The 16,090-nt window shown below is 49.2% G+C and overlaps 2 protein-coding genes across 3 annotated transcripts in view; one reads left to right on the plus strand and one right to left on the minus strand.

Annotated features, from left to right (window-relative positions):
• Positions 1-13,202: 13,202 nt before the first annotated feature.
• On the minus strand, positions 13,203-15,752 carry LOC310905339 (uncharacterized protein; the record flags this gene model as incomplete). Its single annotated transcript, XM_083851511.1, has 4 exons — positions 13,203-13,356; positions 13,549-14,318; positions 14,764-15,045; positions 15,663-15,752. The coding sequence occupies 4 exons, from the start codon at positions 15,750-15,752 to the stop codon at positions 13,203-13,205; spliced, it is 1,296 nt and encodes a 431-aa protein (XP_083707637.1).
• The window catches only part of TSHZ3 (teashirt zinc finger homeobox 3), a 64,356-nt gene continuing 63,267 nt past the window's right edge, over positions 15,002-16,090 (plus strand). The window contains exon 1 of one of the 2 annotated variants that reach the window (XM_083795007.1): positions 15,002-15,361. The gene's annotated coding sequence lies outside the window, so the exon portion shown is untranslated. The remainder of the gene's footprint in view (positions 15,362-16,090) is intronic. The other variant, XM_083795008.1, reaches the window with a different exon arrangement.

The following is a 16,090-nucleotide window of genomic DNA, read 5'->3' on the forward strand; positions in this document are numbered from 1 at the left end:
TAAGTTCAAATAAATTGTAGGTGTACGACGGTATCATCTGCATACTGAGCATCCCAGGGCTCCCTCAATCCTCTGTGCTTGTTTCTCCCCCAGATCTACCTTTCCATGGCAGAAGACACTGTTTTTTAACGCTGTCCTCTTAGGCTCATGAAAATTACTCTACCACTGCTTCCTCTAGCACTTTACAAAAATTAACCTCTAGCCCTGAGATGCCACAGCGGTGTCAAATCTCTGACTGTGGCAGCTTCCAGGTTCAGCAGAGACATCAAGGGTCTTTTAGGTTCTCCTTCCCAGCATCCAATGAGTAATGCAATCTTTTTGTCCTTGAACAGAGCCTGGAATCTCCTGCATCAGAATATTTTTCTGCTCTTTAATCTGCTCTGCCCAGCAGTCCCTGTAAAATCCTGGGGCAGCAGTAGCCAACAGAGGGTATTCAGTCAAGCCCAAGCAGCAGAGAAGCACTTTAGCATTCCCTGAAGACAAAACAGAAACCAAGTGGAAATGGTAAGTTCACTGTCTTCCTTTCAGAGGTGACTAAAAGTAGGAGGGGGGGATTGCCTGGAATGAAGGTGGGAGCAGCAGCTGGCACAGAGCTGCTTGTGCCCCCCTAAGCCTCCAGGGCCACTGCAAACATTTGCAAAACAGTCTGCTGAATTTGATTTGCAAAACTCTCAGTGCTAAACTCTTAACCATTCTAAATGCACTGCTGTAACAGTGCCTTTTGACTAAAAAACAGTTCAGACTAATTGTTAAGGATCAGATAACAGGAAAATATTTCTACTGGACAGTCTACTATTTTTCAATTGTTTCTCAGTTACATATCTAAGTAAACATTTGTTCCACTTATCATTTCTGAGCAAAAGACATGAATCATTTGACTAGTAAAACCACAATGACAGCTGTTGCTTATTAGAAACAGTCATCTTGTTCAAGGGCCTGCTATGAAGGGGTTCTTCAGGAAACTGTTTCTGCTTTTAGTGCTTTACAGTGTAATGAAAGCAAAGTTGCAGAAATTAGGGCACTTTTATTTCACTTATGTGATTGGCAAAACACAGGTACACACACACAGAACAATCATTGCAGCTGAGCTATTAGCCCCCAAGAAAATGGAAAATTCTCATTTGAGAATACTGCTAATGCTATAATACTTATCTTCTTTGACTTAGTAATGTTTATATAGTTCTCTACAATACAGGTCAACCAAAAGTAGGATCTAGGGATCCCTTTGGAATTAGGTTATACCATTTAGGCTTTGGGATTTTGGTAATGGATGAAATATGTATACTAGTTAAAAAGGCTGTACAAGAATATTTTTCACCATTCATGGTCTTTCCAGGTCTTAGAAACAAATTAATTCTGGATTCATAAAAAACAACAACAACAAAAATAGAAGCCAGTCACCAGTGGTCAAGACAACATTACTTTTAGATAAAACTTCTCCAGCCAGTGGTAAAAGAAAACAAAAAAAAAAAGATTTAAAAGTAGGATCAGGATATGAGAATGAGGGAGCGCAACTCTATCTAACTGCAGTAAAATACTTTTTATATGAGTGGAAGTAAAATAAGGAAGAAAAACTTTGCCAAAAGGAACTTGAGGACAAATAAGTGAAACTGAGGCAGGTTGGATGTGAAGATTTTCCCTTTCTAGGATGCTGCTACAAATGCACTGTAAAGCATAAGGCAAAACATCTGTTTGTTTCTGTGACCTGCATCAAATGAAATTGTATTAAACAGAGGCCCTAACAGGCATTTTTTTCAGACAAAAAACACTGGAATAGTATACCCTGTATGATGCCCTTATTGTCAGGTTTGAAGGGAGAAGCCAAGGACTAAATGAGCACAGAGACTGCGCTGATCCCAGCAGAGCAGAAGGGAGGAACATTGGCAGAGTAATGTAGAGATGCTATCAAGTAGTCTGCTCTGCTGTTAAATAGGAGCACTTGTAGCTTTGTGGCTATTGCTTAAATGCATATCAAAAACAAAAACACTAAATTCACTTGCAAACTTTAAAGAAGAAAGAGTGAAAAAAGTGAATTGTGGGATTATGGCAAAAGAAAAGGAAAGCAGGGCAGAGAAACTGGAGAGAAGCATGTAACTGAGGAGGCAAAGCTGAGGTTTGTTATGAGTTAGAAATCTGCAAAACTGTCACCAATTCAATAATTGTATTCAGTGAGGTTTCTAAAGATCATATCCTGCCCTTCATTCACCCTCACAACACTCACAGATAGGAGTCAGCACTTTGCTGCAGCTGGATATTTAGAAGTCATTTTGTTCTGTGTAACATGCCCGTTCTTACTAATCTTAGTCAAGTAAGTAGTCCATCCTCCTGTGTCATCCCACAGAAGTCAAATGTGCTATTAGCATAAGTGATGATTACTTATCCGTATGAGGTCTTGTGGGGATGGGTCTTTCAGCATCAGTATACTTGACATGGCAGTCTTTCTATCATAATTTAATAAAATGGGGCCCAATTCAGATGCCCCAGGGAATAAGCTGGACTTAAATGGTGCTTAGGCCTTTGACTGGGCCTCTGCAAACCCTGGGTTTCATTGAGTGAATAATAATTACTTGGGGGGGCGGAGGGGGGAGGGGGGTTAAATTATATACTCAGTTCTTTACCTTTGCCAGTGCCTGAGCAAGTTAATGTACTGAACACTCAGAATAAGTCTCTTGTAAGATTGCTTTCCTGATAAAACAGGGATTGAAGAAATGTCATTAATAAATAGAGTATTTGTGCATATTGGTGGGTAAATTTCACTCTCTAAGAATGCCATGCACTAAAACCAGACAATATAGGGCAGAGGAGCAAACTGAGTGTCACAGCTGCACTGAAATGAAAACCTCTCTCACAGCCAGATAGATGGAAAAGGCCCAAGCCAGAACTCTGCAAAGTCGGGGGAAACCTTTTTGCTGATTTTGATGAGTTCTGCGTTAGGCCCTTACAGAACAAGCACACGCAGGCACCCTTGATGCATCTTAGGCTTGGATGATTGTGTGTGGTAACGCAGTGAGTACGACATCTGTGAGATGAATCAGTTACCCGCAATCAGCTGCTTGGTGCAAGAAGGAATCAATCAGTTCATTTTCTATGCCACACACCTCTCCTAAGGAAGAACTCCTAATTGCTGCATGGATAAATGAATAAAAGACATCACTCATGCAAAGCACATGATTTTAAAGGGTTACTTGTGTTTCTAATAGCTGATATTCTCTCTCTTTTTAATTTTTTCCGTGTGTCTTTTTGTTCTTCACTTGATTTCTGAGCAGTTACTAGCCTCAGAGTAGCTCCTGCATTCTGTTTGAACCTTCATTCTGAAAATTTAAAGGCTCTCAAAGCATTTTCATCTTTCATGAATACTGTGGCACATCCTTGTGACCTTTGTGACCATCTCCTTAGTTCATAGGTCTCCTGATTCCCAAAGCATAATAGACATAGGAAAATTTTGGATCATAATTTCCTAACCAACTACCTCTTGTATGTGCCCTTTGCTGCATATGGTCTGCTATTGTTACAGTTTGTGAGTAGCTCTCTGTGCAACCCCAAAAGACTTAGACAAACAAACAAAACTAAAATAAAACAAATACATTGAAAATGTCTTCATTGATAGGAGAAAAAATACAGCTTAGGTGTTACATTGAGAGGGTTTGGCACACTTGACCACAAGTGAGGGACCCATTATGATGTTTGATCTTTACCTTTGCTTGCTGTTCCTATTAAAACAATTTGCTGGTTTTATACCTGTTTCATTTTCAGCTTCCTAACCATGTGTTTGGGAAGAATTGTATTTATTAATTACTACATAAATTGTTTACCAAATCATGCTTATTAAAGGCATGTATGCAGATCAGTCCTGTAAAATCACACATATAAAATACATTTTATACAGTGAATCACTTGGACTTATTGAAAGACTAAAATCTGCATATTAAACAGGAGATATGTCCTCAGTAAATTAACAAAGAATCTACATTGTCAATATTAATGAAACAATGCTATAAAAACTCCTCTTTTATTGTTGTCTGGATAGCATAATTTTTCCTCCTGTTAGATTTAAAACCAAGCTCAGGCATTTTTAGAGTTTTGATCCCTTTGTTGTCCAATGCCCTGATACAGCCCAAGACTTAAGAACTTCAGTTGGCTGCAATCTATATGAAGTCAACAGGAGTTCCTCATACATAAACTTAAAAACCTTCTCCCAAAAAATCATTTAATCAGTTTTAAAAAGATTTCAAGATCCTTATGTGTCAACCATTATGTTTAAATTAAGCCTTTTTATTTATTAGCTGTCCAAGGACATGATATTTCTTTGTTTTCCCATGAATGCAGCAGTTTAGCCAGTCGAACCCTTTTATTCCTCTCACTGGAGTAGCACAGAAAAAAAACAACAACATTTGATTCCAGTGGATAGTAGTTGATTTCATTATCATATTAGGGAAAATATAGATTACAATTCCAAATTATTCTGCCTGCAATCCACACTCTAACCATGTAAAAGGCATTATGTGGAATAGTTGACTACATCATAAAAAATTAACTTCCTGCAAGGATTTTCTTGAATTGGTTTCAAAAGAATCCTGTTTGGTATCTTTTCTGAACTGAATTTCTGGAGGGTAACTGCATTATGTGCATGTAAAACATGCAAAAGGAACATTCGTGGAACTCTTTCTTTCTGTTACCAAATGTGGCTATAGGACATTGTGTTTAAAAGAGTTGCCTGAAAGCAAAACTCCATGACTATAAGGCTATATGTATGTGCATTGTAAGATAACAACTGACAGAAAGTGAAAAACTATTCTCTTTCACTTGCTGTTGAGTGACAAAGGTCGCATCTAATGATAACTTGAATATTCTGCCAACAGTTGATGATATTTGGCCCCTGCCAAAATAAATAAATAAATAGATAAATAGATTATAAATAAATAGATAAATAGATGCTTTCCTCTCCCAGAGCAAATGCCCTATAAGTCTATAGAAAACAAATTAGGAATGCGTTATTCTCAATGAAAAAAAGTCTCCATGAGAGCTATAATTTTATTTTTTTTAGTGCACAGAATAACATAAATCAAAAGAAGCAATGGTCTACCTTGTGTTTTGACTACTTTGACCCTCTTCAACCCCTGCCAATTTTTATCTCATTTTTGTTTAACTTTGTACATCAGAGTTTAATTTTAAACCTGGTCCTGAAGACAGTGATGTATAGGGTACATCAAGTATAGCTTAAATTACCCTCTCCCCAGTGATTTGAAGTTGAGGGGAGGGTCTTACTCCGCAGCAGGGTGGAAAAGAGAAATGGTCAGATGTTGCCCTTTGAACCTGACCACCCTCAGCTACAGAAACATTTATGCCAGAACATCATTTATTGATTTTGTTATATTTTAGAATCTTTTAAAACTGTTGGTGAAGTTTGCTGTATATTAATTTTTGACACATGCATATAAAAACAGAGATGTGGGTCGACCAGAAACGATAAATATAGACAACTGTGCCCAATAAACTTACATCCTTTCACTTACAGGTTTCTGTTTCAGCTGATCGGTCTGAGCAGCCTGTCTTTGAAAATAAATGTTCCTCCTCTGATAAGCTAACCAATTTGAAGATTAGAGCTGCATTTGAGGATTAAAATTTTTCTTATTTGATTATTGTTGGGTCTTGTAGCAATAGAAGATAAAAATTAATAAAATGTTTAAGTCCAATTCCGCTCACTTTACTGATGTGAGCAGACTGAACAAATTATGCAGGATTTGGCCCTTAAACTCGGCACTGACTGCTCTGCTTTCTCAGTCCACTAAGAATAAGTCTCCCATGAAATGTTACATGTACCCGGCAAACTCACGAGCCCGCTGCTGCCACAGAAAACTCACACTGATGGGTAGCTCTGAAAACTCACCATCCAATTATATACCACAGAGCTATGTATGTGTTTTTATTGAGGGGAATAAAAACCACAAGAAGCACTCTAGCAGAGACCACAAAATGGGTTTGGCACCTGTGTCTCCTCAGAGCCGAAGTTCGGGAGTTGTGTTATCACGTGGCCTGCTGACCCCGAGAGAGCAGCACTGACCTTGTCTTACATGCAGGAGTCTATTGCTATGACTCCCCTGAGAGCACAAACCAGCTGCAAACTGCTGCAATGATTAACCCTTATGTGTTGTAGATGTAACATCAAGTCATGGTAATAAAGCTTTCACTGCATAACAGATCTCTTGCTTTGTAAATTGTTGCTCTTATCAGCTGCACTCTCGGATGTTATCCCTTTCCTGTGAAGCATGACTGCTGTGTTGTTCACTGGAAAGGCTACCAGATCTATAAAGTCTGTGATATTTATTCAATGGCTTTGGAGAGTAATACAGAGAATATGCTTTGTTGAAACTAAAAATGCAGTGTGTGAAAACAAAACAAAACAAAAAGGAGAGAAATTCTCATACATATGAAGCAATATATTAATTAAAATCCAGAACGCCTGTAGCAGATTCGAATCCAGGAACATCAGATTTGCTACAACAGACAACGACACTGTTCCACTCAGTCCAGGCTCCTGCTTGTGGGAGTGATTTATACCTAATGTTTTGTGAAATGCAAACTCTTCGAGCCTGTGATATACTTGGACAATTACAGTTTTGCTGTTTGGCTGGAGACAGGATGCTGGCAGCAATCAGCACTCACACAAAACACGAACTGTATAAGTCTAATTTTGCCGTGCACTTCAAAGATGAGACCTAATTCTGTGACTTCTTATTTGCATAGAAGTCAATGGGAGTTGTGAGCACATATCAGCCTATAATCAAAATTATAGGGCCCAGGCTTCCTCAGTAACGGAAAGCCTTTTATCTGTGTGCTTCCTATCCTCCAGCCCTTCCCTTGCCAAAGCTATAGCCACATCAAGGCTGTGAAAGAAAAGGTGACCTTAATGTAAGCCACGATACGAGGCGATATTATCTGCTTCAGTCTGCGAGGAGCCAGAAGCGGTATCTCTGCTGCCTTTATCATGAGGACTCTCACTTCCCAGAGCTGCATTTCAGCAGGTCTGTACCACATCCCACCTGCCAAGCAGGATTTGGCCCACACCTCCGCCCAACCAAGCAGCAGATTTGTGTTCTCCAGGGGGCCGGCACTGCCAGTTCTTGCTGTCACCCCAGCCTCCTGTGGTTTGGAGGTCGGGGAGACCAAGAGCAGTGCCACAGGTTGCAGGGCTCCGGCCGCAGCTCCCAGCGCCAGCTCCTGTGCTGGAACCCAAACCCTCTGCACATCAGCCTCTTGGGTTTACAGCAATTGTATCTGGCTAGGGCGGGTTGTTGTCATTTTATTTGTTTGGTTGGTTGGTTGATTTTTTTGTGAATGAGATTATTTAAATTGAAGTACTTGCTGACTGCTTAAGATACTTGCTTCTGTCTGTAGCAGGCTTTTTTCTGTATTTCATTACCTGTTACTGGAAACCAAGCAGCTGAGCATATCTGGGGCTGGCTTGAGGTCCACTGCTTCCACATTCATCAGAACTGGGCAGAACTCCACGAAAGTCAGTGGAGGTAGCACCAGCATTTGCCTTGGGGTATTAAAGGTATCAAGTTTGCAGGGAGCTTTTTATACAAAACATTTTTTAAGGGATGGAATCCGTGAGGGAGGCAGCAGCGAAGCTGGGCTCCCTGCGAGATGCCCAGGGAGGGAGCAGGCCGATGCCCTTCCAGAGGAGGTGAATTAGAGATCTGTGACTCGTCCCTTTCTCCTCCCTGGTACTTCAGGTTGTCCTTAACAAGCCAGAGGCTTGGGGCTGGCCTCACCCCAGGCTGCAGAAGCTTCTCTGTCCCCCACTAAGGAAGAAGCTGCTCTGGGTTTCAGTGCTTTGCTCTTTGGCATCTGGATTCATCTGCTTGGAAAACATGACAGCTAGTTTCCTCTATTGCCTAAATAAGCCAGGATTGTTCCTCTCTCATTAGAGAGGGAGCTTTTTCCCATAGGGCCTGCAGAGGAAAGCACTGAGGTTACCTCTCCCCTTCCCCACCTCCCCCTTCATGGCATGCAAGTGCTGTTGTTTTAACACCAACAGCTGTAGTTAAAAAAATACAATCAAAAAACAAATACAGGTAGAAAGACAGTGACAAAACAGTTAATGGTCCTAGGCCTGGCAGAAGCAGGGGGAAGAGTAAGCTCACCAGCCCCTGCCTCACCTGCAGCCCCATCTTTCTCTGATCAGCAGCTGGGATCTCCCAGCTGGAGCCTATCAGCATCAGAGGGGAGCTTGAGGGCCTCTGGGAGGATGGATTTCCTGGTGGTGGCACCTCTTGTCCTGCTGGGCTTCAGTGGGCAGGGGCTGTGGCTGCAACTGACCCTTGGTCTGTGTTTAGAAGTGGAGGAGGCCCTGCGTGCCTTCCTGTGTCCCTCGTTCTTCCGCTGGCTGTTGCTTCTGCTTGCAAAGTACTGCTACTGGTGGTTGGGTACTCAAAGAAGCAATGCGTTAAGGGAAGTTATCCTGTGGTTACTTTGTTCTCTTCTGGGGTTTTGGTGTGAAGGGAGCATCTATTCTATTAGCTCCTGTTAATATCAAACCTCTGCTATTAATAGGATTTGCATATGGAAAGGAAGAGGACTGACCTTTAAATTCATTAAATAAGGTAAATTCAAAAAATAATTTTAGTTAAAAGCATTAGTGGGGTGAAAAATACAAGAACAAATACACAGACATCAGTATCTGGGCTTTTGGTAACACCAATGAGCAAATTATGATTGGGGAAGGTTTGCATCGTTGGAATATGTATTCCAGCCTCCATACTGATATATGTGATGTGGGGTTATCTTTGTATGGCTCCTCTTTCAGAATACATTTTCTTCTTATAAAATAGCCTCTTTTTAGCTCCCATTGGGGTCTGTCTTATAAATGAGGAAGTGGCCCTCGAGGGATTGGCCTGGCTTGAAAAGTGTGTTATTTTAAAAAAAAAAAAGTATATTAGAATATTAAGCAATATAATTAGCTCGTTTCTTTGTGTTTTTTGTTTTTTTTTAATGTTAAAAAAATGTGTAGCCAAGTTTTAATTAAACACACTCTCTGGATGTTTGAATTGTATAAGAATTAAGAAAACTTCGCCGTATTTTAGAGGGATTCATTGCTTCGGTTTAAGGTTCGTGCTCTGATCTCCGCTAGGCAGCCAGATATTACCGCTCCTGTGCCGGAGCAGCCTCAGTGTGGCGAACAAGTGCTGCTCACCCACCTGCGCGGGGGACCGGTTGGGGGCCGGTAGGGGCTGCGCTGCACCCGCGTCTCTCGTGTGGGGAGGAGCAGGGGGTGGCTGCCCCAGCACGGGCTGGTGCTCCAAGTATTACTGTTGCTAATGCTAGATGCTGATTTCCACCTGCTGAAAAGCTTCTGTTGCCTTCACAGCAAGTAATCTAAGGCATAATTAATTAGCAACGCTTCTACCACCGTGCTTGTCGCGCCCGACGCTCGAAGCACCGCTGCCCAGAGGTCCTGGGGCTCTGGCGGCGCCCCGCAGCCGCTCAGCTCTCCGCGTGAAGTGCACCAGGAACTCGGGAAAACTTGGTGCGGGCTGGGAGCAGCTCAGCCGGCTCTTGGTACTACTTTGTTATGCGGCTGGGGCCGTACATTCGGTATTGGCTCAGGTCCGGTGCTGCCTCGGGCCCTCGCAGTGGGGAGAGGGGAAACCGGGCAGGTTCTTCTTCTCAGGGCTCAGCTGATGGCATCTGCTGAACACAGCCCTTAAAATCTGAAGTTGGGGAAGTTAAATAAACTGTGAGCATCCTTTGGTCTGTGGCTCTCTGCCTTTAAAACAATTACTCGCGGTAACCTTAACAGTAGTATATTAAGGGAAGAAAAATGCTCACAAAAGAATGTAGTGTTGGGATGGAGCTCTGCCTGGTATTAGAACAATTACGGAGCAGATGCATCCACTCCAAGCAAAATGACCTTTTCATCAAGTTACAAAACATTAAAGGTTAAGGAATGTTTGAAGGGAAGTTAATATTTTAAATCAGGAGGAAAAAAAAATGCCATTCTTTCAAGACCTGACCAAATCTGTGGGAAACTATTAGAAGACTGCTTAGGCACATCCACTCGTAACTTAAGTAACTCTTGTTCTAGAAGGATAGGAGGCATTTCATGCAGTCTGTTTAATTTTAAAATCAGAAGTGCTTTTTAGAGCAGTAATGGGATGTGATAGGAAGTAGCACCCAATGAAAGAAACCTGCTCCGAAAGCTGCTTAATTGCAATTTTTAAGTCACATTTCTCTCTCCTTTGTGCACCGATGACTCGAGAACAAAGAGAGTGAGTGAATCAATGACGCTGGGGAATTTTCCCAGGCAGCTTCCACGTCTCGCCCGAGCCTCCCGGTGCCCGCTCCCGTCCCGGCAGGGCGCGGAGCCTCACCCCGACGGGCGCACGCCGAGAGGCGGCTCCTCCCGCAGCCCGGCCGGGCCGGAGGCATTGCTCCGGGGCCTGCCCGCTGGGGCTGCACCGGCTTTGGCTCCCCGGCCGCTTGCTCTCGGCGGGGGGAAGAGGCGGACGGAGGCTGGGGGGCGGCTCAGAGCCTGCTGCGCCCGCGGTGCCGGCCGTCGGGGCGCTTCGAGCCCTTCTCCATAGCAGTCGCCGGGGCTTTACGAGCCAGCTACGTGTTTTTTTGTTTTGCTTTGTTTTTTTGTTTGTTTGTATTTTTGTTAAGTGCCCGTTGGCAGCGGGCCAGGCGGCGGCCTGCGGGCCCCGCACGTCCCCCGGCCGTGGGGAGGCGGCGCCAGGGCCGTCCCCGAGCCCCCCGGGCGGGCGCTGCCCAGGGCGGCTGGGGGCGTTCGCGTCGCCTCCCTGCGCTGTAACGCTCCGAGAGTGCCAGCGGCAGATAAAGGTCCGCTACTGGCAGGCGGATAAGGGGGTTTTCTCTTCTTCTCTTCTTTTTTTTTTTTTTTTTTTTAAGGGAATCTTGCATATCTTAATGCAAGTAGTATATGCAAATCGCGTAAAAAAAATCCGTCTAGGAAATAAGTTTCTGCGGAAGGAAAGCAGGGTTTTTCTGGGAGTTGGGCTTTCTCAAGTCCTCGTGTGTTGGAGCTGTGCACAACAAAATCTTTATTGCGTTAAGTCACAGGCGGTCAGCGAAGGCACAGCTGCGTTAGTTGGGCAGTGAAAACATTCAGGTGATGCAAGAAGAGGGGAATCCCTTCCCCTTCTCCTAGCTCCCTCAGATGCCTTTCATATGAGCCAGCTCTGAGGATCACTGCCACTCTGGAGCTAGCAAAACTTTGTGTAGGTAAAATTAACTAACCCCTCTCTGCTGCCACAATGGCTTTTGTTGTCACATATGGTGGAGTTCCAGGATCTGTAACTTTTTCATAAAAGATTTTCCTACTGCCCAAGTGAACACATTACAGTAGCTCTGAATGGTATCGCTTATTTCCTTCAAAGCAGTGGCCGATTGTTTCTTCAGAGACCCTAAGTCCTTTCAAGGGGAGAGGGAAAAAAAAAAAGTGATAATTCGGGGGGACTGAGTCGCGGCGATAGATCTTATTTGAACGCGCAGCCTCTCCACAAAGTGCAGCCCCCGGGAGCGGGCGGGGCCGGAGCCGCGGCTCTCCCCGGGGCCGGGCCGGGAGCCGCTCTCGCCGCCCCGCTGTAACTCGTGAACTCGCCGGGGCGGCCGCAGGTTGCGCTCCCACCGCCGCGGAGCTGCCCCGGTGGCTCGGCAGAGCTCCGCTGCCGCGGGGAGGGACTCAGCGGGCACCGCCGGGCCGTACCGTGCCGTGCTGCCCAGCTCCGCTCCGCCCGGGGGCAGCGGCGGGCGCACGCTCCGGGAGTCCCCCGGCAGCGCCCCCGTGGCTGCCCCGGCCCCGCCGCCTCCAGGCTGTCGGGGGAGGGGGGGGGTACGTTTGGAGCCGGCAGGTTTTGGTACCCCCAGAGGTGCGGGGGGCATCGGCAGCCCCCGGGGGAGTAGGATCGGCCCGTCCACGGTTACCTCCGGCTTAGCAGGGGCGCTTCTGCACGGCGGGGCGCTGGGCGTGCCTGCGCTGTCCGGTCTGGTTTATTTTTCCCCCCGTGCCCTCTCCGAAACGCCTGGTCCTGGTCGCAAGGACCCCGCTATCCCAGTTGCGATTTTCTGGGGCTCGTTATGTGTCAGAACTGTAAAAGTCCTCTGGACAATTTACAGACAAAACATCTGGTTCGTTAAAGCAAAGCTACTGGACTAAGACAAACAAACTTTGCTGCTGTGTAAATTCACTTACCCAAACAATTTACATTCAAGCAAAGATTTTAGCCCGGAGAAAAAAACTTTTATTCATTTGTACTCAGGAGGCTTGGGAATTCAGAGGCATTTTAAAATAATTTTGCTCTAATAAAGTTATGTAGATATTACAAAATGCCTTTGTTCTCCCCTCAGATAATTATTGCCGTTATAATGGTTATTGACAATACTTTGTGTTTCACAAAAGCCGAGTATCGTTTTCGGTCGCGGGCAGTTGTGTTTTTAAACAAACTTGTCAGAGGCGCATCCCTCCCGCCCGGCGCTAATGCAAGCCGCTGCTCCTTTGTTCCTCGCCGGCAGAAAGCGGAGCGCTCCCCGCCGCCTTCTCGCACCCCGACGGCGGGGACTGCGGGGGCCGGCGTTCCCCAGGACGGGAGGCGACATGGCGGGGGGGCGGCACGGGACGGGGGGGGACCCCGTCTGCGGTCCGCGGTCACCGGGCGCCGCCTCGGTGGTGCTGCCGGTGCGTCCGGTGGGGGGCGGCGGGCAGGTGAGCCCCCCGGCGGCTCGGTGCGGCCGCAGGGCTGCCTTGCTCGGATGCGAAGACCCCGATTTGAGGCTCGCTTGGCGTCGGGGGGCTCCGAGGGGTGCCCCCGGAGCTGCCGCAGGGCCGCCCGCTCGCCCCGACGGCGCGCCGGGAGCTCGGCTTCGCTCTCCCTCGGTGGCGGCGGCCGGCACGGCGCCCGCAGGGTTCAGCCAGCTTCGTTTCGTGACCCCCGCGGGCCGCTGCTGTGCCTGCTCGTTGCCCCGGGCCCGCCGCGGCTTTTCCCGTGTTGGCAGGGAGCGGGCGGTGGGGGCGAGCAGCGACGCGGCACGCTCCGAGCCGGTGGGACGGTCACCGGGGTGGTGATCTGAGTGTGGGGCTGGTCAATAGCAGGTACCTTGGGTTAAAAGTGCCGGGCAGGGCGAGCTTAGAGCTGAGCCTCGTGTGCTGAGTCTGTGCGGATGGAGTCTGGGCAGCCACCGATTTATGCGTTGTGTTTGTGAATGTTACACTTAATAGAATTACGGGTTCTGGCTCTCCGAAACAGACCGCGAGCCCCCAAAGAAGCTGATGCACGTGAAGAGGTCCGCAGTTCGTGCTGTAATCCGTCTGATAGAAAGTTCAATAGATTTTTCTTCCTTTAAAAAAAAAAAAAAAAAGAGAGAGGAGAAGAAGAAGAACGGGGGGAAATGGTTAGCGACCAAATCGTTCTACAAACTCCTGAGCGCTCTGGCCGTGCTGTGGCTGTGTCACTGCCGTGCACGTGTGGGTGTGTGTGCACCTACAGCCGCTGCCCTTCTCACGCACACGCACACCCTGGCACCGCTCACCGAGATGGGAAAGTTCCTCCTAGGACTGCCGACGGGAAGTTTCGCTTTCCCCCCCTCGGCCCCTCCAGGCTCAAGCTGAGCGTCCCGCTCCCCGCCGCTACCGGAGCCGGCGGCCACCCCGTTGAGGAGCCGGGTCGCTGCCGATCCCCGGCGGGGCTACAGGGGGACAGCCCCTCTCCCACCGACGGGTGCTGCTGCTGGGGTCGCCCCCTGCTCGCCCGCAGCCCCGGATGCGCTCCCGCCCCCTGGGCTCGACCCCGCCGATGGGGCCAAACCGGGGCCGGGGGGGTCCCGGGAGGGCTGGAGCCCAGACCCCCGCCGCTGCCGGCTGCCTGCCCGGAGCCCCCGGCACGGCGGTGGGCTTGCGGCGCGGGGGGCGCGCAGCGTAACGCTGGGGAAGGAGGCACGGATTTGGGGAGGGGGGAGTGGAAGGAGAAAAGTTCTTGCAACTCGCAACCCCCGCCCCCCTCCTTCTGAACCCCCTCCCCCGAATTAATGATCGGCCGCTGCGGCGCTCGCCTCGGGATGCTCTCGCAGAGGGAGAGAATTTGGGAATTGCGAGTCCTCGGGCAGGAGCAGCCTTCGCAGGGCTGAAACAAGCGAGCACCCAGCCCCAGTGCCAGTCCCGGTGCCGGTACTTGCTGGGACTTTGCCGGGGCTGTGGGGGCGCTTCCCCCGGCGCCCCCCGAGCCCCGCAGCGGGGTGTCTCCGAGTTGTGTTCCAGCCTCCCCCGCTCCGCAGCCCGGAGCCACCCGCCGTGCTGAGCCGTGCTATGCCGTGCAGTGCCATGCCGTGTCGGCTCGGCCGGCAGCCGCTCCAGCCCCAAGTTCACGCGTTGCTCGATCGCCGGCTTCGGCTGCTGCGGATTTCCCCAGAGCAGCAGCGGCAGCACCGGGGCCGGGCGCCGCTGCCCCTGCCTCCGGCCGCGCTGCCGCCGGCGAGAAGCGCATCCTCACGGGCTGCGATAAATTATTTAGGCTTTCTGCTTCCTAATTTTTGACTTCGAGGGGGAGGAGGGAGAAAGGAAGGAGTTGTTCGTAATCGCAGCCCGGCCCTTTCTGCTCGCCGAGCCTGTCCAACACTTGTAAATACTTATGCGGCGGCCGGTCCCTGCTTGCCGGCGGGGCTGGGCAGCGCTGGCTGCTCGCAGCGCGCACCGCTCCGGGTCGCGCCCGGTGTGTTGTCGTCGCGCTGTGCCGCCGGGGTGACACTGACGGATGCGCCAATGGTGAGACGGACAGATGTTAGGGCGGATCCAGCGTCGGGCGCTGCCACGGCGGCGGAGCCCAGCCCGCAGCGGGCCCGAGGCGCCGCCGCCCGGTGCCGGAGCGGGTCCCGGTGCCGGTCCCGGGGCGAGCAGCACGCACGCACCCACGGCCGGGCGTTTTGGGGAGGGGGTAGCGGCTCCGGGTCGGCTTTTAAGCAGATCTGATCGCTTCCTCTGCGAGCAGACCCTGTAACTGTGAGGAGAAACCAGCGAGTATCAATGAGACGGAACTGAGCGAATTTGGCAGCAGAAGCGGCATCTGACAACTCACCATTTTCGCCTTTGCAAGAAACGTTTCGTTTTCCCCCAAGAGTAGCAATTTCCCGGGGACTTCAGGTGACTGCGACTTATTTATTTATTTATTTATTTTTAATCCTATAGATCAGCTTAAAAAAAATCGGCTCGTAACAATAATAATTAAAAAAAAAAAAGCCAAACCTTCTCCACCCTTGACGCAAAGTGTTTCAATTTCCTGCAACTTGAAAAGGAAACGCGGGAGCGGCGGCTCTGCGATGCAAGGACGCAACAACATCTGCACTTAGTCAGGTACTGGACGCATCCCAATGCTCGCGGAGCGGGGCCAGCCGAGGTTTTTTTGATCTTACCGTAAAAGTGAGATCATCCTTTTTTTTATTATTATTATTATTCCTCCCCCTGAACTTTTTTTTTTGTTTTTTTAAGAAAAAGACAAAAATACGGTTTGCTACTGTGTTTTTTTGTTTTTTTTTTCCCTTACCCCCCCCCGATTTTCTCCCCCCTCCGGCCGGCACCGGGCGCCCCGTGCTGGGAGCGGACGGCCCGGCGGGGGGCGGCGCGGCGGAGGGGGGCGGCCGGGACCCCCCTTCACCTCGGGGCCCGGCCCGGCCCGGCCCGGCCCGGCCGCTCGGCTCCGTCCCTCCTCGCCGCCCAGGGGTGCGCAATCAAACCCGCAGCGCATCGATCCCGAGCAACCGAGCGCGGCAGCGGCTCGCCGGTGAACTTGGACCAAAAAAATAAAATAAAATAAAAAGAGGGAAAAAAAACTAAAAAGCCCCAAAAAGAGAAGGGAGAGGAAGCGGTCTCCGAGGAAGAGCCGGGGGAGGGCGGGTGTCGCTGCCCGCTCAGCCGGCGGCTCGGCTCGGCTCAGCACGGCGCAGCCCAGGCGGCGGAGGCGCGGCCGTCACCGGGCGGAGCGGGGCCGGCGGCACCCGGGGGCCGGCGGGGAGCGGGGCCGGCGCCAGCCAGGTGGGAGCCTCCGAGGGGCCGGGGCGGTCCCGCTGAGGGGAGCGGAGCGAG

Source organism: Anser anser (genome assembly GCF_964211835.1).
Source record: "Anser anser genome assembly, chromosome: 11".
Classification (NCBI taxonomy): domain Eukaryota; kingdom Metazoa; phylum Chordata; class Aves; order Anseriformes; family Anatidae; genus Anser; species Anser anser.